Source organism: Corythoichthys intestinalis, chromosome 16 (genome assembly GCF_030265065.1).
Source record: "Corythoichthys intestinalis isolate RoL2023-P3 chromosome 16, ASM3026506v1, whole genome shotgun sequence".
Lineage (NCBI taxonomy): Eukaryota > Metazoa > Chordata > Actinopteri > Syngnathiformes > Syngnathidae > Corythoichthys > Corythoichthys intestinalis.
The window spans coordinates 18,683,994-18,704,272 of record NC_080410.1 but is presented as its reverse complement, the minus strand read 5'-3'; the positions used below and the strand labels follow the sequence as shown (position 1 = coordinate 18,704,272).

General features: G+C 40.1%; 1 protein-coding gene and 5 non-coding genes across 8 annotated transcripts in view; all 6 read left to right on the top strand.

Moving 5' to 3' along the window:
• Positions 1-7,782, top strand: part of tlcd4b (TLC domain containing 4b) — a 28,202-nt gene extending 20,420 nt beyond the window's left edge. For all 3 annotated transcript variants that reach the window (XM_057817419.1, XM_057817416.1, XM_057817417.1), the window contains one exon: positions 1,745-7,782. In XM_057817419.1, coding sequence (XP_057673402.1) covers positions 1,745-2,090 — 346 coding nt within the window. In that variant the 3' untranslated portion in view covers positions 2,091-7,782. The remainder of the gene's footprint in view (positions 1-1,744) is intronic.
• Positions 7,783-8,468: 686 nt separating this feature from the next.
• On the top strand, positions 8,469-8,584 carry trnal-caa (transfer RNA leucine (anticodon CAA)). Its single transcript has 2 exons — positions 8,469-8,506; positions 8,539-8,584. It is a non-coding gene; the product is annotated as a tRNA-Leu (tRNA).
• Positions 8,585-9,590: 1,006 nt separating this feature from the next.
• On the top strand, positions 9,591-9,707 carry trnal-caa (transfer RNA leucine (anticodon CAA)). The gene is made up of 2 exons: positions 9,591-9,629; positions 9,662-9,707. It is a non-coding gene; the product is annotated as a tRNA-Leu (tRNA).
• Positions 9,708-10,079: 372 nt separating this feature from the next.
• On the top strand, positions 10,080-10,195 carry trnal-caa (transfer RNA leucine (anticodon CAA)). The gene is made up of 2 exons: positions 10,080-10,117; positions 10,150-10,195. It is a non-coding gene; the product is annotated as a tRNA-Leu (tRNA).
• A 380-nt stretch (positions 10,196-10,575) lies between these two features.
• Positions 10,576-10,691, top strand: trnal-caa (transfer RNA leucine (anticodon CAA)). Its single transcript has 2 exons — positions 10,576-10,613; positions 10,646-10,691. It is a non-coding gene; the product is annotated as a tRNA-Leu (tRNA).
• Positions 10,692-11,072: 381 nt separating this feature from the next.
• On the top strand, positions 11,073-11,188 carry trnal-caa (transfer RNA leucine (anticodon CAA)). The gene is made up of 2 exons: positions 11,073-11,110; positions 11,143-11,188. It is a non-coding gene; the product is annotated as a tRNA-Leu (tRNA).
• Positions 11,189-20,279: the final 9,091 nt, after the last annotated feature.

Genomic DNA, 20,279 nt, shown 5'->3' with positions numbered 1-20,279 from the left:
GACTAGCGCGCGGAAGTAAACATACGAAGAGAGCGGAGTTTATTCAACATGGCTAGCGCGAGACAGACTGTTGTCAATGACTCGTGTCGATGTGTTTTTGCTAATTTAAAACTGATTTTAACGTGGATTGGAACATATTCTCGGCTCTCCCGTTGACCATCTGTGTTGTGGAGACGACTTTCGACGCGCAAGAGTGACGTTGCTCGTTAAGAACACGTCACGCAAATAAACGAATCTGATTTGTCGATTGATTTTGTACCTGCTCGAGAGGCCGTTAATGGGATGGTTCCCAGACTATTTCTCTCAGTGTTTGAAAAATACAGGGAGAATAGTCTGGCAGAGCCAGGCAATACATGACCTAAAATGTGATGTCAATGTATGTGGAAGTCAGGTCTTCATGAGATTAATGCTTTTTTTTAATTACTAAAACTAGACACTTGCCTTATAAATAATTATTAAGTTATTTTTTTTGTATTGTATACTTTCATTACCTGTCGAACACAAGTGTTGCTCTGTCCCTCTCAGCACACTTTAGATCAGGGGTGTCCAAACTTTTTGCAAAAGGGGCCAGATTTGGTGTGGTAAAAATGTGGGGGGCCGACCTTGGCTGACGTCCTTTACGTAGAACAATATATTCAAGCAAATTTTAGCAAGCCATTCTGTGCGTCAGATTTGGCTTTATTATTTTTTTAAATCAATAATTTCAACAATCTCGCAACTAGCCTTTGTGGCGTTCTCTTTTGACTCTCGGGCTCTTGCGAAATACTACTGTGAAATAAACTAGCTTCAAGTTGCTTCAATTTCTCGCGACGTATCTTGCCTGTAATCTTGTCGTACATGTCAGCGTGTCTTGTTTGGTAATATCGCCTCACATTGAACTCTTTAAAAACAGTGACTGTCTCTTTGCAAATGAGGCGGACACAATTGTTGCGTATTATAGTGAAGAAATAGTCCAATTTCCACCTATCCTTGAGGCGTCGGCCGTCCCAGTCAACTTTCTTTTTTTTGTTGTCGCCATTTTATAAAATTGGGAGTAAAGGGTCACACGGGTTAATGTTGCTTAGAGTGCTGCTGCCTTTTAGTGGGTAAATGAGGAGCAGCATTTAGTGTGTAAGCTACTTCATATGCTGGTTGCAGTACTGCTGACCAATTTATTAAGTCTGTGTGCGGGCCAGACGTTATTGATTTTAGGACAGTGGCTGGAGGCCGGATTAAATTTGACCACGGGCCGCATTTGGCCCCCGGGCCAGACTTTGGACATGTCTGCCTTAGATGGACAATTCCTTTTTAGCATTATTTTCTTAGGGAATATGTAATTGTTTTTTCTCATCTTTTAAGCTATTTCACTCTGATTTTCTTCTAGTATCAGGACTAGTTTTATTTGTAACAAAACAAAACAAAATGTTTGGGCTGCAGGGCACTGAGTGTTAAATGAGGCTAAACTGGCAAATTTTTGACACATTAAGCATTGACCTATCTTAGGGACAAACATTTAATAATGATAAAATGCATGAAATGAAAGGTGTCGTACTGAAAAAGTGGCAACCTGATCTTATATCATTTACAAATATGAAATGATATTTGGTAATATGTCATGTTATGGTTTGTTGGTGTTGTTGTTATTAAGAGGTAGAGAAAATGATTTTGTAATCCTCTGGGAGTTTGGGGGAAGACAAAGAGGCTGGCAATTATTTTAAGTTCTTTATTTTGCTTTGCATTTAGATTACTGTTCTTGTCTTTCTAGGTGGTTCTTTGAAGCATTAAAATACCCCCGTTCAAACAGGATGGTGGTAGTAAATGGCGTCGCTATGGCAGTGGTCTTTTTTCTGGTACGGATTGCTGTCATGCCGTCCTATTGGGTAAGCGTATTTGCCACATTTGGCACCGAAGACTTTGAGCGCCTGGGTTTGGGTGCCCAGGTAGCTTGGATCACCTCCTGCGTAGCCCTGGATATCTTGAACACTATCTGGATGTTTAAGATAACTCGAGGTTGCTACAAAGTATTGGCCATATCGAAAGGTCGGAAAGATAAAACAGAGGCATCTCCCTGCTTGACCAAGAAAAAACATGCAAACAACCACACAGACTAAAAGAGAAAAGACGGTCACAAGCAGTGGAAGAGGCTGCACATCTTGGACTGTCTGCACTCTCAAATCCTGAAACTCAGCCCTCCATCTCCCTGAAGTTGGCCAGTAGAAGGGGCTGTAAGTCCTCAGGTTCTAACCCGGACACAAGACATGAGGATTCAATCAAGAACCAGCCTTCGCATCCTCAGTGTGCTTTCACTGGCACATTAGCATCCTGCTGCTTTTTGTTACGAATGAGACGGCGTTCACGTGCACATTTTGAACCCATATTTTGCCCCCTTCCCTCTGCTTTCATTCACCATTTTAACTCCTCATCTCCTCTTACATCAGCCAAAGCCCAATCCTCTGAAGTGTCTGTGAAGAACAGGAGAGCAATAGTCATGGTTGAGTAAAACCACGGTTTAAAAGTTAAATCCTCCTGCTCCGCTGGCCCTTTTCCACTCTATCCAAATTGCAGGAGATGTAGCACTTGAGGCCCATACTAAGGTTGTAAATCGGCAGGGCTCGTGTCTTAAACGCACCAACCTCAACTAAAACGTACAAACACCGTAATGCCTCGACTACAGTTTTTCCTGCTGTGGCCTCTTTGTACCTGTCACCAGTCACTCATACCCCAATTGGAACAACAACAACAGAAAACATTAAGGTCACGTATGAGATTTATCATAGCAGACCTTTGTAGCTTTGGCTCCTCTTGTCCAACTGTCTATTTGTTGCCATTTTTTCTCAAAATTTGTCATGGCCTCACTTGTTTGGAAATGACCATATCACCAATAACATTTGCCTCACTGGATTGGGCTTCACTGTCAGCCTGAACTCTTATTTTATTTTATTTTTATGTTCTACCTCCACCCCTCAGACCCCTGCCTTACAACATCAGCAAGCTTTTCCTTTTCCCCCTTCTCCACTGTGAATGTAGTCTTTGAAATTATATCCTCGGTGATATCACCACTTGAGACGGTCTCAGAGATTTTCTTTACCCTTCTGTCGAGCCAACCATCTGCAAAGGTTATCCTAGCCAATGCAGTGAAACAGTGGCATTAAAAATGTGCTGAAGGTACTGGTGCACCCTGAAAGCTTTTTATTCTTCCAGGTTTCATCTCGCAGTTACTCTGAGAAACTAATCAAGCAGATGTGTGGGAGAACAGTCAATTCTTTATTCAAGTTTTGCAGTGGATTCCATACTTTAAGCCTTTACAGGGCAAGTGACTATTTTTTGGTAATTTAACCATTATATACTGGCTGCGGATGTTCATCTTTCAGTGTCATTGATGAGGCTAGACGTTCAATCCGTTTTACTGGGCGGGGGTGAATAAATTTGTTCATTCTCCCCACTGAGTCAAAACTAATTGAACGTCTAGTGTCAGCAAAGGCAGCCAATGAGTGCCCTGTAAAGGGTTAAATCCAGCATGGTGCTTTTTTTTTTTTTTTGAGCAGGGTCTCTTTCTTTTCAACCAGCAATATGTCTTTTAAAAGCAAGATTTTCTGATCATTTAATTCATTTTTAAGTGAAAACCAAGCCTGACTCTTTGGAATGCTGTCGAAGGCAATGTGTCATTCTGCATGTTATTGTTTTTATTTCTATATTTCTATCAAGCATGGTGGCATTAGCTTCATTCCCACCAAAACCGTACGCTTCAATTTAACATCGTACGATCTGTCATTGCAGTTTGAGCTACATCGACTACTATAGCACGATAATAGTCTGCTCAATAAGGTACTGGCAATGAATAGGAACTCAGAATTTTCCAGTTAATTAAACAAGAAAATAAAACAAAGACAGCCCTGCTCAGTGCAGTGTCCTGACAGTAACCATAAACAAGGAATACACGATTTTCCTTGAAGCATGTTCCAATTTTTTTTTTCCCCCCATAAATGATGCTTGTTTTTTCCCCCCTTTCAATTCATTTCATTGTGCCATGTAATGTAGACAGCCAGTTCTCTGTCAACTAGTCCACAGACTACTTATAGAAAGTAGGGTACTGTTCACTTTGAATGTTGTGGAACCGTTTTCATGAGAAATGCGTACCGCAAGGTGGAAATGAGGCTTTTGCTATTTTTCTGTGATGCCTTAGAGGAATAGTCAAAATAGAGAAATTGCACCTTTTGCTCTGAACATAGTGAATGCATGAACTTGTATGATTCCTTTCTCCTCAACCAGCATGTCTCCCTACACTTGCACAGTAGCTATACATGTGCTCACTCTGCGTGGCTGACTCATACATGAACAAGTAAGCGATTCAGGTTTGAGAGTAGTGACACGACCATAATGGGATAAAAAGCGGGCATGGAAGTCACCCTCTGCATGTTTCCTTTTCTTCATATGTAGGTCTTTGTATTTTTCAATGGATGGACATTGGGAGAATGTTGGACTTTTTTTTTTTTTTACTGTAGAACTAAAAGAGATAGAGGAAAAAAAGCACACTCCCCATGGAGCAATAACTCTTGACCTCCTGGATTTCTGTCTGTCACCACAGAGGAGAGGCTGACACATTCGGTGCCTTTTACAGAAACATGGACTCACCTTTTTGATAAGCATGAGCTTTCTAATGCGAATATCCTCTATGATTGTCATTTATGTATTCCTCTGTATTCCATGTGTATACTCAATGTATACTGTATATTTTTATAATATGCCTGCACAATGAATAATCCGGCCAAGTATTAATATAATCCAAAGATGATCAGGGAGGCTGTCATGCGATTGTTCCGTTGGCCTCTTGACTACGGACACGGCCACGTCTCCATGAATGTTGTCATTGGTTTAATGAGCGGCACTAATAGTATCCAGCATGATGACGAATGGAATCAAGATGTATTTATTTTTTGGACGTGAGCTCTTTAATGGTAAGCTAATGTCTCACTACATTGGCCCTCTCAAAGCTGTGAATAGAATAGGACTAGTAGTGTTCAGTCAAGGACTATCAAAGTGGAAGATCGCCTGAGGTCAGTAGGACACTTGTGGCATGCTGGGATTTTTTGGCTCATGCACAAAGTCAAAATTAAACCAGACCTGCTTGTTAACTCTGTCAGTGCCGTTGACGATGATAGATGCCCAATCATGTGGCTTTTAAAATCTAAATTAAAACTCGTTAAATTAGTTTGTCACTTGTACACGTCCAATCTGTTTGAACTGGGACGGCTAGCAGCGAAAACTAATTTTCTCTGTTCAAATGGATTGGATGTATATCGTCGTCAATTGCAGCCGCTGAGTTAATGAATGGACTTTTGAAACTGTTGTCAGGGTCTTTTCCTCGATTTAATTTTTTTGTTTATTTATTTTTTTTGTTTTGTTTTGTTTTAGTGTAAAACAGCTGTAAAGATGCTTTATCGCACATGTTGGGGCTGGTAAAAAAATCAGTTATTTCCAGAAGGCTGTTTTCAATGATAAGTGTGTGTATTGTTTTATCAGGTTTGAAAACCACTTTGCCTTTTTTTTTTTTTTTTTTTTTTTTTTTTTTTTTTTTTTTTTTCTTAATGAGGAGACCAATGTTATAACAATATAGGAGTATCGCATTTTTCGGAGCATAAGGCACACTTGAAATCCTTTATTTTTCCCAACAATTGACAGTGCGCCTTATAATCCAGTGCACCTTATGTATGAATTCTGGTTGTTTTTAATGACCTTGAACCAATTTTGTTAGCGCATAACTGAATTATACTGCTCCAATAAAGTGCTCAAGGCACACATTGATCATTCATCAAACCCCTAAATAAAAATAAAAGATAAAATTAATAATACAATTACAATGTTGAAGGATAAAGAACACATGACAAATGCAGTACATTGATGCACTATGCGCCTTAAAGTCCGAAAAATACAGTACATAGTACCACATTATACATGAATGAATAAATCACTGTAGCATCCTGCTGTGTGGTTAGTTCTACCAGATGCTGTCCTTTATGAAAGATGATACGGTACAATTTATAAAGCATCACGGTTAGGTAGTTAAATTATTAAGATCACCTTGTAACTGGAAATGTCAATTTATTACTTTTAATGGATTGCCACTGTGTCTTGTTTTTCATAACTTTTGCCCCATTGCCTTTTTTGTTTTTAAGTGCCGTTTGTTACTGTTTTCTTATTTGTTTTTCTGAAACTTTCAGTTTTGGGGGCAGGGGGCGTGAGCCAGCCTGGACCACACAGAGGCTTTTTTGGGATCTTTCTCTGAGGGTAATTTTTCTCTATGACGTGGACATATAATGGTTGTTTATCTACAATAACCATGTAATTCTAGGTATGATTTACTTGAAAGTGTTCTTCAATAAACTTGAAGACAATGAGAAGCTAACTGCAGTGTCTTTTATTGACTCGACATTACTTGTTGGTCCTTGTGCTGAACTTTGTTTAACCTTCTAAAGCTTCCTATTTTTCCAAACAAGGATTTGTGAGTGCACGTCTGTGTGCGAGTGTGTCAGCTGTCACCACAAGCATTATTTTCCCCCCATATCGATCTATTATACGCTATATAGTTTTCCATATTAGCTACTTATTGTCACTGTAGTAAAATGTCCCAAAAATATGTGTGCTTAGGGAGACCGAGGAGGAACTATTTGTTTATAATAAAATGTGTATAAACCAAAGGGGGAGCCTCAGTAGATCGAGGCTATCACAGCTGTGTGTGCACATGAGAGCTGTGAGAGGTCTTAAGGGGCTTGGTCAGAGTTCTGTGTGAGGAACTTTACCAAACATGGTCACATCCAGTAACAAGAGACTCAATGAAAATTTCTCCTGCTACTTACTACAGTGTACGGTCACAGAACACCAGATCTGGTAGCAAATGAAATGCTGCATATGTGCCATAATCACATAACACCAGATCTGGTACACATATGAAATGCTGCATTTGTGCCATAATCAGAGAAATCATCACTTGATGTATGCGCTTTTTTAAAATCAAAATCTATGAGAATGATATGTTTTCATAACTGAGCTTCTGCAAAAGTGAATTGCAGGCTTCTGTCAGCTGGTTTTAGAAAGGTAATTTGTATTGAATGAATGTCTATAAATGTCATGTCTCCTCTTTCCCACTTTACGAGTTTGAATATGTGTTTTTAATATGTCGTTTATGAGAACCAAGCAGCCACCACTATGGTATACTGCTCCGCTTGATTTCATATACAAATGGATCCAAATGATCTGCCTATTTCATGAGGAATTTATGTTGAAGCTCTTTCCCAGACTTGGAGAAACAAAAACAAATCAAGAATCAACATTCCAGACAGCTATAAACCAAGGAGATTTTTTTAACAAGGTGCTTAATGCCTCCGCCTGGCATTTGATAGGAATAACTTTTTAGAACTGCTTGTTAACGAGTGGCACCTTCGTGTCATCAGCGACCTCACCCTGAATAAAAATACGTACGTCTTCTGCCAGGAGCCCATCCCAGCCTGCCAGCTAATAGGTTCAAAAACTTGTTTACATCTAAAAACATTTGAAATTCTGAACTCATTGGCTGTCACGGACAGCGAAAGACGTCCAATCCATTTGAAGAGGGTTGGAACTTGGCAGCCACCCTCCCAGTTTAAATGAATTTGACATCACTTAGTGATAAACTCATTTGAATTCACAGCAGAAGGAAGAAAACAGCCTCACTATATTGGATGTCTATCAAATTGTCTTGTCTGATAAAATGACATCATTGTTATGGAAAATAATAATTCAAGGTCAGCTTTAAGAATACCGTGTCAACTGGAGTGTGCAGTAGTAAAGAATGTGCACAATTGCGGAGGAAGGATGAAAGAGTGCCAGCTGAGGTGGTGAAAGTTGATAAGGGATTCAAGTGTGCCTGGTGAAAGAAGGTGAAATGCCATGGGAATTGGTATAAAATAATGCATAAAAATAAAGAAATTTGTTTATGCACAATGGATAGGCTATCTGAAACATTTGAAATCCCCTAAACATCAAACCTATGTTTGTGCTGATCTAGTAATTCTTCTCTTTAAGAAAGCAGAAATGGATAGACTGAAAGCCCATGATAGACTGATGGATTGAATCAGAAAGCTACATTGCATGGGGGAGTAAAAAAAATCCACATTCAGTGGAGCATGGCAGTGAAGCGGACTGACTCTGAAACTGCTACCCTGCCTGGAGATGGTGCTGTGCAGTCAATGCTTTGGGTTATCCATGATGGACCATAGCTTCTTCAAGGTCAGCTACAGAGCCTGCCTTCCTCCTCCGTTTATCCAGGCAAGAAACATCCCTTTTCTTTATGCCAGATGTGGGATTTTTGGTCTCTAGATGGAGGCGTGGGTTGAACCCCACTCCAGACAATCTAGTTAAACGATTAAGTTCACTGATGCTGCCAATTTTTTTTCCCCCCAAAGATACATAACTTTTTTAAGTGTATTTTAGTTTCCCAGGAGCACAACAGAAGTGTCAGGATGGCAGAGTGGTCTAAGGCGCCAGACTCAAGGTGTGCTACGTTCCTCCTTCAGTGGCTGGGACTTCTGGTCTCCAAACGGAGGCGTGGGTTCAAATCCCACTCCTGGCACATTTGTTCCTTTCTTTATTGGGGTCATGGATGTCAAAACTTTTGATTGGTTCCAAAGATATTTGATCTGAAGGTTATCGATTCTGAAGAACTACTCGTACTTGTAAGTCAAAGTAGCTGAGTCGTCTAAAAAGATACCAGAATCAAGCTTCTTTGGGATGTGAGAGCAAAAGACAGAAAGCTCAAAATAGGTGAATGATGGACCATAGCTTCTCAAAGTAAGCTACATAGCCTGCCTTCCTCCTCTATTTATCCAGGCGAGAAACATCCCTTTTCTTTATGTCAGATGTGGTATTTTTGGTCTCTAAATGGAGGCGTGGGTTGAACCCCGCTCCAGGCAAGCTATTTAAACGATTAAGTTCACTGATGCTCCAATTTTTGATTATTTCCAAAGATACATAACTTTTTTAAGTGTGTTTTAGTTTCCCAGAAGCACAACAGACATGTCAGGATGGCCGAGTGGTCTAAGGCACTAGACTCAAGGTGTGCTATCTTCCTCCTTTGGTAGCTGGGACTTCTGGTCTCCAAATAGAGGATTGGGTTCAAATCCCACTCCTGACACATTTGTTTCTTTCTTTATTGGGGTCATGGATGTCAAAACTTTTGATTGGTTCCAAAGATATTGATCTGAAGGTTATCGATTCCTTAGAACTACTCGTACTTGTAAATCAAAGTAGCTGAGTAGTCTAAAAAAGTATCAGAATCAAGCTTCTTTAGGGATGTGAGAGCAAAAGTCAGAAAGCTCAAAATAGGATTATGATGGACCATAGCTTCTCAAAGACAGCTACAGAGCCTGCCTTCCTCCTCCATTTATCCAGGCAAGAAACATCCCTTTTCTTTACGCCAGATGTGGGACTTTTGGTCTCTAAATGGAGGCGTGGGTTGAACCCCACTCCAGGCAAGCTGGTTAAACTATTAAGTTCACTGATGCTCCAATTTTTGGTTGTTTTCAAAGATACATAACTTTTTTAAGTGTATTGTAGATTCCCAGTAACATGACAGACATGTCAGGATTGGCCGAGTGGTCTAAGGCGCCAGACTCAAGGTGTGCTGCTTCCCTCCTTCATTGGCTGGGACTTCTGGTCTCCAAATGGAGGCGTGAGTTCAAATCCCACGCCTGACACCTTTCTTAATTGGGGTCACAGATTTCAAAACCTTTGATTGGTTCCAATGATATTCCATCTGTAGGTTATGGATTCCTAAGAACTACTCGTACTTGTAAGTCAAAGTAGCTGAGTGGTCTGAAAAGATATCACAATTAAGCTTCTTTGGGATGTGAGAGCAAAAGACAGAAAGCTCAAAATAAGTTTATGATGGACCATAGCTTCTCAAAGTCAGCTACAGAGCCTGCCTTCCTCCTCCATTTATTCAGGCGAGAAACATCCCTTTTCTTTACACCAGATGTGGGATTTTTGGTCTCTAAATGGAATTGGTTATTTCCAAAGATACATAACTTTTTAAGAGTATTGTAGATTCCCGGAAACACGACAGACATGTCAGGATGGCCGAGTGGTCTAAGGTGCCAGACTCAAGGTGTGCTACCTTCCTCCTTTAGTGGCTGGGACTTCTGGTCTCCAAATAGAGGCGTGGGTTCAAATCCCACTCCTGACACCTTTAGTCCTTTCTTAATTGGGGTCACAGATTTCGAAACTTTTGATTGGTTCCAATGATATTCCATCTGTAGGTTATGGATTCCTAAGAACTACTCGTACTTGTAAGTCAAAGTAGCTGAGTGGTCTAAAAAGATATCGCAATTAAGCTTCTTGGGGATGTGAGAGCAAAAGACCGAAAGCTCAAAATAAGTTTATGATGGACCATAGCTTCTCAAAGTCAGCTACAGAGCCTGCCTTCCTCCTCCATTTATTCAGGCGAGAAACATCCCTTTTCTTTACGCCAGATGTGGGATTTTTGGTCTCTAAATGGAATTGGTTATTTCCAAAGATACATAACTTTTTAAGAGTATTGTAGATTCCCGGAAACACGACAGACATGTCAGGATGGCCGAGTGGTCTAAGGTGCCAGACTCAAGGTGTGCTACCTTCCTCCTTTAGTGGCTGGGACTTCTGGTCTCCAAATAGAGGCGTGGGTTCAAATCCCACTCCTGACACCTTTAGTCCTTTCTTAATTGGGGTCACAGATTTCAAAACTTTTGATTGGTTCCAATGATATTCCATCTGTAGGTTATGGATTCCTAAGAACTACTCGTACTTGTAAGTCAAAGTAGCTGAGTGGTCTAAAAAGATATCGCAATTAAGCTTCTTGGGGATGTGAGAGCAAAAGACCGAAAGCTCAAAATAAGTTTATGATGGACCATAGCTTCTCAAAGTCAGCTACAGAGCCTGCCTTCCTCCTCCATTTATTCAGGCGAGAAACATCCCTTTTCTTTACGCCAGATGTGGGATTTTTGGTCTCTAAATGGAATTGGTTATTTCCAAAGATACATAACTTTTTTAAGAGTATTGTAGATTCCCAGAAACATGACAGACATGTCAGGATGGCTGAGTGGTTTAAGGTGCCAGACTCAAGGTGTGCTGCCTTCCTCCTTCAGTGGCTGGGACTTCTGGTCTCCAAATGGAGGTGTGGGTTCAAATCCCACTCCTGGCACATTTGTTCCTTTCTTTATTGGGGTCATGGATGTCAAAACTTTTGATTGGTTCCAAAGATATTCGATCTGTAGGTTATCAATTCCTAAGTACTCATACTTGTAAGTCAAAGTAGCTGAATGATGTTGTTAGGTCTAAACTTACTTGTATGTAGCAAAATAATAAAGACCTAGAGGAGGACGAAGGCAAGGATCAGAACGGAGACAGAGATAAGCTTTTACGCTGACGGCCGTCAGGAGGAAGGTTGATGCTGAGCGGGTGGCTCACAACAAGCCTCTCTGCCTCCAACCTGGGGACCACGTCTTTTATTGAGAACAGAAACCAGAATGAAACATTATGGTGACGTCTACTGAAAACAGAAACATTATGGTGACGTCTACTGAAAAGAGAAACATTATGGTGACGTCTACTGAAAAAAGAAACATTATGGTGACGTCTACTGAAAAGAGAAACAATATGGTGACGTCTACTGAAAACAGAAACATTATGACTCTTTTCATTGTGTAAGCACTAAAGCACAAGCGAATAGACTGTTACATGAGAAAACATAATCATAACACCTAGTTTCAAACACACATAATTGGTTTAAATACTGTTAGTGTGCAAAAGCATTAAAGCACATCTTACAGATGTAAAAAGGTATCAGAAGCAAGCTGTGCTACCTTCTTTAGGGATGTGAGAGCAAAAGACAGAAAGCTCAAAATAGGTTAAGCCTTTAACCCATTCATTGAACTTGTTGGCTGGCATTGATGGAGCTAAAAAATTGAATCCATCATGACTGGGAGGGGCGAATTAACAAACACCCAAATGCAAAGTCATAACTAAATGAATTCATGCCCAAGCCTCATATGAACTCAATCAGAAGGAAGTTTTAAAGTCTTATTGGAGACTCAAGAAGCCAACTGTAGGTGACACAGTCAGATAACCCAGTGTGAGTACACCCTGTGACAGGCCTCTAGTCCAGGGTGTTGACTGTCTCTCCAGCTCTGATGGCCACCAGCCCTTCAGCAACCCTCAACAGGATAAGTGATATACATATGCATCGAATGCCTAGGAGGGAAAAAATAGAGAGAATAGCGTAATTAGGAATTTAGTAGTCGACACATTGTTAGTCTAATTAATCATGCAATCCAGTTTTGTTTGATGCTTCCTATCCGAGCGTGACCACAGGTAGGAGTTATGACGTCATGAACTGAGCCTTCAGACCTCATTTTAGTTTTACAGGACATTGGGGCTCTCTACCATAAATAGCCAGGCAGAGCAGTGTGAGGACAGGGCTAAGTGGGTGGGGAGAGCAAGTTCCTGAAACTACTCTAATCCCCCTTTTTATCTCCTCTCCTTCCCCCTATCCGGTAGTTTTGCATCATTTCACCAGTTTCATTTATGCACTCTTTTGTTTTCAGTCTCATTCATCCGACTACCATTTGAAGTGCTTTTTGAAGGTGTTCTACCACTGATGTATATGAATACTCTGAAATACTCTTCTGGACTGCGCCATGCAAGTTTGTTTTACTACCAGTGGAAAGGAGAAACTGCAAATTATCACAGAGTAATATAAACAACTTTAGTTTTGCTTATGCAGTGCCTTTCAAATGAAGTTTTTGAAAAATTTAGACAAGCCAATATCAGTGGCTAAATAGGTAATAGGAGTGGGAACCTCTTGGTACCTCACGATATGATACGGTTTGCGATACAAAGCTCACGATTACGATGATCTGACGATATGGCGATACAACGATTATCGATACATTGGTCAGGAAATCATTCTAGGATATTCTAAAAACAACTAATAAACAGAAAAACAAGCTTCTGCTGTGAATTGGAATGAGTTTATCACTAGTAGACGTCCAATCCATTTGAACTGGGAGGGTGGCAGCGAATGAACGGTTCATTCGCTGCCATCCCTCCCAGTTCAAATGGATTGAACGCAGAGGTTGCGCTAGACTTTTTCGTTGTCTGTCATTTTGACTGACTGGGTCATAAAAATCCGGTCATAATCTATTTTTACCCGTCAATTACATTTTTAAAATGATAATAATGACATATTCAATAGTATTTAGTTTTCATTCATTTTTAATTAATATTCTGTCCGGACAAGCTTAACAGAGAATCCACACCACGCCATCACACATCAAGCAGATGAATATGTAACTTTTTCTCCGCAATGACAAAAACAGCTGACTGTAGCCCCAGTAGGTAGGCTACATATGGAACAATGAAATTAACAGTTCACCTGCTGTGGCCTGAACGCAGTCTTCCTCCTGGTGCGCAAGGACTTAAATTGCGTGCCCGCTTGTGCATAATCAAATGTCTCAAGTGGGATTGCTGCAGAGGCTATTGTCATGAGGTTTTGGACTTTTACCAGATTCACCGCTGTTCCAGCTATTGAGTCTGGCCACCATTCAGCGGATACAATTTCCAGGGCGGAGCAAGCCACAGCAAACAGACAGCGGAGTGCACCAATCAGCGACGGGCAGACGTGACGTTAGCAAAGCGACGAGGCCAGGACGAGGGACTTGCGCGCGGAAGTAAACATACGAAGAGAGCGGAGTTTATTCAACATGGCTAGCGCGAGACAGACTGTTGTCAATGACTCGGGTCGATGTGTTTCAGCTCATTTAAAACTGTATTTACCGCGGATTGGAACATATTCTCGGCTCTCCCGTTCGCCATCCGTGTTGTTGTGGAGACGACTTTCGGCGCGCAAGAGTGACGCTGCTCGTGAAGAACACGTCACGCAAATAAACAAATCTGATTTTTCGATTGATTTTGTACCTACTCGAGAGGCCGTTAATGGGCTGGGTCCCAGACTTTTCTCTCAGTGTTTGAAAAATACAGGGAGAACAGTCTGGCCGTGCTAGGCAAACACTCAGTTGCCTTGACATTTTTCCGAGTAAGGCCAACGACGTCATGCATCAAGAGAGACAATAGCTAATTAATATGCTCACTCGCCACCCTGTTGTCTGGGGTGTGAATTGCAACCTGTCAAAATGACAGATGGACTTCAGTTTTTTCCGTCACCGTTTTAAATAAACGGTCAACGACGGAAAATATTCGGTTAACGCGACCCCTGATTGAACGTCTATGGCCGTCAGTGGCAGCCAATGCCAGGCAATGAGGTAGTTTTGGGCCCTTTAAGGTCATTTACCTATTGATTTTCAGTTACTTCCTGTTGATTTTCGGGTATTTTATGGGTCACTTCCTGTTTATTTTGTGTTACAAAACAGGAAGTGACCTGGGAATCACCCAAATGAATAGGCAGTGACTCAAACTCAACAGGAAATGAGCAGCAAGTGACCTGTAAATGCCCTGAAAAATTGACAAAATGATTGCGAATGCTCTGGTTTTGAATGAACGAACATTCCCAGTCTAAATGGATTGGGTGTCGAGTACCGTTTTTTTTTAAATAGATATTGACACCTTTTTAAAACGATATCTCGATTATTGCAGGAGCATATCGATAACCTTTTGGGATACAAAGTATCACGATATATCACCATTTCAATATTTTGTCACACTCATATTAAGTAATCCAATTACCGTAATTTTTGCACTATAAATCGCACCTGACTATGAGCCGCCACCCACCAAATTTGACACGAAAACGACATTTGTTCATAGATGAGCCGCACTGGACTATAAGCCGCAGATGTACTCACTGTATTATGGGATATTTACACAAAAAGATATTAACCGGTAACACTTTATTTGACAGCGGCATCATACGAATAAGACCAAATGAACCAACACTGGTTCAAGAAGCTTCATGTCAACCTCTGCTGCCAGCTGCTGTCAAAACTGTTGTCGTCCAACATGCCTTCTAGCATGCATTGCAGCGCTACAAATGTAAATAACAATTCAAATCCATGTTCTGTGCTAATTATTTCTTCAGTTAGTGTTCCCATTGTTTCATCAATTTCAACACTTTATTTGCCATAAGACTGTCATTAAACAATCATAAGTTTGATATGACACTGTCATGAGCATTAATGAATGCTTATAACAGATGTCATTGAGTGTTATTCGGCAAATTATCTCACTTCTGAATGGATGTAAAAGATCCGAGCTGGGCATAAATGGAGTTAGTGACATTTTTTGCCGGATGACACTTAATTACATCTTTCATAACCATTGAGTAATGTCCATGATAGTGTCATGTTATAATAATGACAGTCTTATGACGCCGCTGTCGAATAAAGTGTTTATTAACGCAAATAAATCAACAAATAAGCCGCACTGGACTATAAGCCGCAGGATTCAAAATGAAGGAAAAAAGTAGTGGCTTGTAGTCTGAAAATTACGGTAATAAAATAGCAAAACCTTTTTCCCTCACATAGTCTTAATACACACTCGCCTCATGTGATACTATGCGATACAGTTAAAATAGCCAATTAGTTAAGACATCAGGCCAACATAAACAATAAACTCCACCGCACAGTAAATATCAGACTGTAGTCTGTTATTTTTAAGTATGAGGGATTCCTTTTTCACAAGACATAACTTCTCAGTCGGCAGAGCTTCTTGCTACTCCTATCATGCCCAAATAAAGTGTCCATTCCACAAGCCACAAGTGTGCTGCCTCATCTTCTATCTGAAATGTTTATTGGACACTCGCTTGGCTTGCACATGAATGTGTGCAAAATTGAATTTAATAAGCCAATGATCCTCATCCTTTTTTTATTTTGTCTATTTTCTGTACAATTTATCTTAACTCTTTCAGTGCCATTGACGATGATAGACGTCCAATCACATGGCTCTTTTTCATGAGAATTTCAATTAGTTTGTCACAAGCAGCCATCCAATCCATTTGAACTGGGAGATCTGGAAGTTCATTTGCTGCCAGCCCTCCCAGTTCAAATGGATTGGACGTCTATCACCATTACTGGTAGCCAATGAGTCAATCAATTGTCACAGGGGTTCAGTCTTTCTCTTATTCAGGAAAAGGTGGGTACACTTCAGGCAGATTACCTATCAGTCACGGGTTGATGCATATACAGTAGCTAAACAACCATTCCCACTAAATTTGCAGGCCCATTTGTGGTAATTACCTTTGCTCCATTCGTGTCATTTTCTTGTGTGACAGTCAACAAATTGATGGCATAGTTGATACATTTATAATGGAAAATATTAGTTGAGATGGGCTGAAGCTCACTGACCCAATTCTCTACAATATCTAAAAGTGGAGGGGAAAGAAGGAAAACTAATAAAGCCTGGGCCCGCATATGTGGACATCACATTTCCGGTGATGTAGGCCCCACTTATATACCTGTTAGGGCATACATATCCCATACGTATAAATTTTTTAAAAGATTGTTTAATCATCTGTTGTTAGTCATCATTATCTACTGACACATTAGCTACTATACATGGCTGCGAGCAAGTATTGAAGGGATTTTTATGTTCAAATTATTCGGTCACAAGACAAATTCATTGTAAGAGAACAGTGAAACTTCACGGGTTAGTGAAAGACTGCCGCAGTACATCATCTGAGGTCACTGTGTGTGTGTGTGTGTGTGTGCGTGTATGCCCGCGCATGTGCTAGCACTCTCATTTTTCTATGTGCCATCTGTCCATTCTGTTCCCCCCTCTCTGTTAGATTGGCATGTCGCCCATGTGTCTGCTAGTGACACAAACAAAAGTGAGAGCATGGGGTGAATCATGTTCTCTCTGGGGAGCCACCTCCACTGTCGCTCCGCTTCATAGACCCCCTGAATCTGCTGCATTCCTTCCCCTGTCATCCGCTTGCGTGCGTGCATGTGTTTGAGACAGAGATAAAGAGAGAATAGGTGAGAGGGTTTAGTCAGTGTAAAAAAGGAAACATAACGTAATTGAGTGATGTCAGGCTTTGTATAGTCACTTCTATGTAAAATCATAAGCATCGGGCATGCTGAATTCCTCGAATGTACTAGTGTGAGTGCAGAATTACTGAGACATTTGTCAGAATGACATTTTTTAAAATATAGTCATTCAAACATCTTGTCGTTAATTAACCTTTTGTTGTTGCTTTGTTTTTCCTGCACACACAATATGAATGTATAGTCACTATATCAAAATTAATTTACACATTTCACTCTGACATATTAGGAGACATGGTGCACTGGTACATTCACTTAACTTTGGCACAGGCAGTGTGGCGTTGGTTCCCACTCAGTGGTAGTGTGATTATGAGTGTGGATGGCTGTCTGTCTCAGTGTGTACCCTACGACTGACTGGCAAGCAGTTTAGGGTGTAGTCTGCTTTTTGCCCAAAGTCAGCTGGTATAGGCTCCAGCACCCCGCACCCCTGTCAAAGATAAGTGGTGTTGAAAAGGCATTAATGGGCCCGGTAAGACAATAATTACTGTTTAATTGAATTACAATATATGCTATAAGATCAGGAGGAAAATGTTATAGTTGTAAAGTCACTGAAAAATCACATCTAATTAACTCATTGGCTACCATCGATGGATGGAGAACCGCTAGTGCCACTCTTCATCAGGTCCACACCTTATATCTGTAGTGTTAGTGCTTTCTCATATTGTCCTATTTAACTGATTCGCTGTCAGTAAACATGTGTCCCTGGCAATGACAGTGATAAATGCTCAATCCATTTGACCTGGACAGACAACGTTAGAATAGAATTCATTGAGTAATTGCAAGTTAGATTAATCGCAAAATTTGTCGACATATTAATCGATCAAATTCATCGATTAATCACAAAATTATTCAACAGATTAATCTATCATTAATTTATTCACCGCCAATGATTATGTTTCAGTGCCAATACCTAATCCATTTGGATTTGCAACTTTAGAATTTAAAGACAAGTTTCCGAGGTACTTCCGCTTTACTTCCGCATTTCTGCTCGCGACTTCTGTTTTACACTTTCTCCATCCAAAACAACAGTGGAGCTGGAGTGGCAACATTCATCAAAACCCCTTAAAAATGACAATTTGGAAATACCGCATCCATCTGCCATCATCACGACATGGGAGGACATGTTCATGAAGGCAGATGGGGACCCAAGCCCATGCCACCACAAAGAGCGGGTGTTTATGTAGCCATGTTGCCGCTGGTGTTATGGAAGGTACTGTATGTTCTTCCTATCCCTGCATTTTCATGTGTCCGGTGCTAAAAAAGGTACGAAAGCTAAAATCTTGCCAATGAAACGACTTGTCTTGATATTGTTATTACGATGATGATTATAATTACGATGATGTTTAATATTATTTACTACAACTACTGTACTGCGGTACGTTTAGAATGGCACAATTATGTAAACGCATACAGTAAATGCAAGTGCTACAAGTTTTTTTGTTAGTTTGTTTACAGGTGGAAAACACTGTTAGGCAAAGGAAGACAACTTGATGTGCCTCATAACAATACTTACTGTACGTCGATTGACATATATCGAGACTACCTGTGTTCTACTTTGATGATGGAGGCTCGACTTATGGTACACCTTCATTAATATTTTTCTAATAATTTTGTAAACTGTGATTTAAAAACCTGTTTTGCTCATGCACCGATCATTTGAAATAAAACAAGAAATGTAATCATGTTGTCCAAATGTTTTATTGCGATCAATGTCTGCGATAAAAAAGAAGGTCATACTATTTTTTGTTAATATGTACTTACCTCGTAGTATTTCCTTGTGACAACAAAATCCATGTCAGCCCTTCTGCATTTGGCAACTGTAATATTTGTAATTTCACCTCATTTTGCTCACTCAAGTGGCCGGCGTATCAATCTACACCTCACGTCAACACAGGCTGCACAGATTGTGATCATTTTGTCCACGAATGATCAACAAAGTGATAAGAACAAACATACAATATTTTAGGTAGATCCTTAGGTTTAAAGCACATCCTTAACTTACAGTATTGTCTTCAGCTGGTTTCGATTTAAGGCGTATGGAGAGGTAGAGCCACACTGGCACATTGTAGCTCCTAGCTTGTCACTGATCAAAACATTCCACTTCCAACCATATACAGTCTATAAGGGCTTCCAGGAGTTCACGCCCAGCACAGAAAGTCTCGGGGTCTCATCTATGTCGTACTGAATGCATTATTGGAGATTCCGTGGGTTCCTCTGGTTTGATTTTACAGTTTTAACTTTGTCAACACACTGCTTACTTCAACCGCACTTCATGTTGTTCTGTCTAAACCCGAAGTTCAGAGCATGACATTTTCCAAGATGGCGCCGCCCATATTTTGCTCAGGAAACTAGTCTATACATACAGTGGGGAGAACAAGTATTTGATACACTGCCAATGGGTTTTCCCATTGTGAGTGTATCAAATACTTGTTCTCCCCACTGTAGATACGTATATTCAGTCTCTGACTGAGATGCTTTGCATAACATACTGTAGCCATAATTTCCTAATATACCACCAGAAATTATCAAAGATGATGCCGCCCATGTTTCCCCCAGGAAGCATGTCTATAGATAATTTTCAAAATTACATTTGTCGACAGATTATTCCTTCAAATTCATCGATTAATCACAAATTTATTCAATTAATTAATCCAGGGGTGAAAGTGGCTAGAATTTCTTGCCGGAACTCCCCGACGTGAAGGTCGGCATGGAGCCAGAAATTTTATTTATTTAATGTTTTTTATTTCCTTTCTTTTTTGGGGGGGGGGGGGCGGGGGGGCTCTTAAACTACTGAAATGCAAAGAAAACTGTTATAGCACCGTTATTTCTATAACACATACAAAACTGATTTTCATTCAAAATTGTATTTTTTAACTTTAACTACTTAAGAACATAGGCTGTATATTAAAATTGAAGTTAATGTAAACATTTACTTTTTTTTTAATAATAAAGATATAAGTAACATACATTCAGAAAAACAAGTACAAATGACTTATATTATGCAGAGTGAAATGGAATATATTTTGGAGATCACGCAAACATTGACTTTTTTTAAATCATAAGGAAATTAATAAGTAGCCTAACATAAATGAAGAAATATAAGTCCAAAGTGCACATTGACAGCTAAAATGTTCAGAACCTCCCCATCAGAGCAAATACAACTAAATATGATAAGTAAGCCTCCTCAACTCTTTCGTTGCTCTTAAAGATTTAATCCATTTTATGTTGGATTGCCCT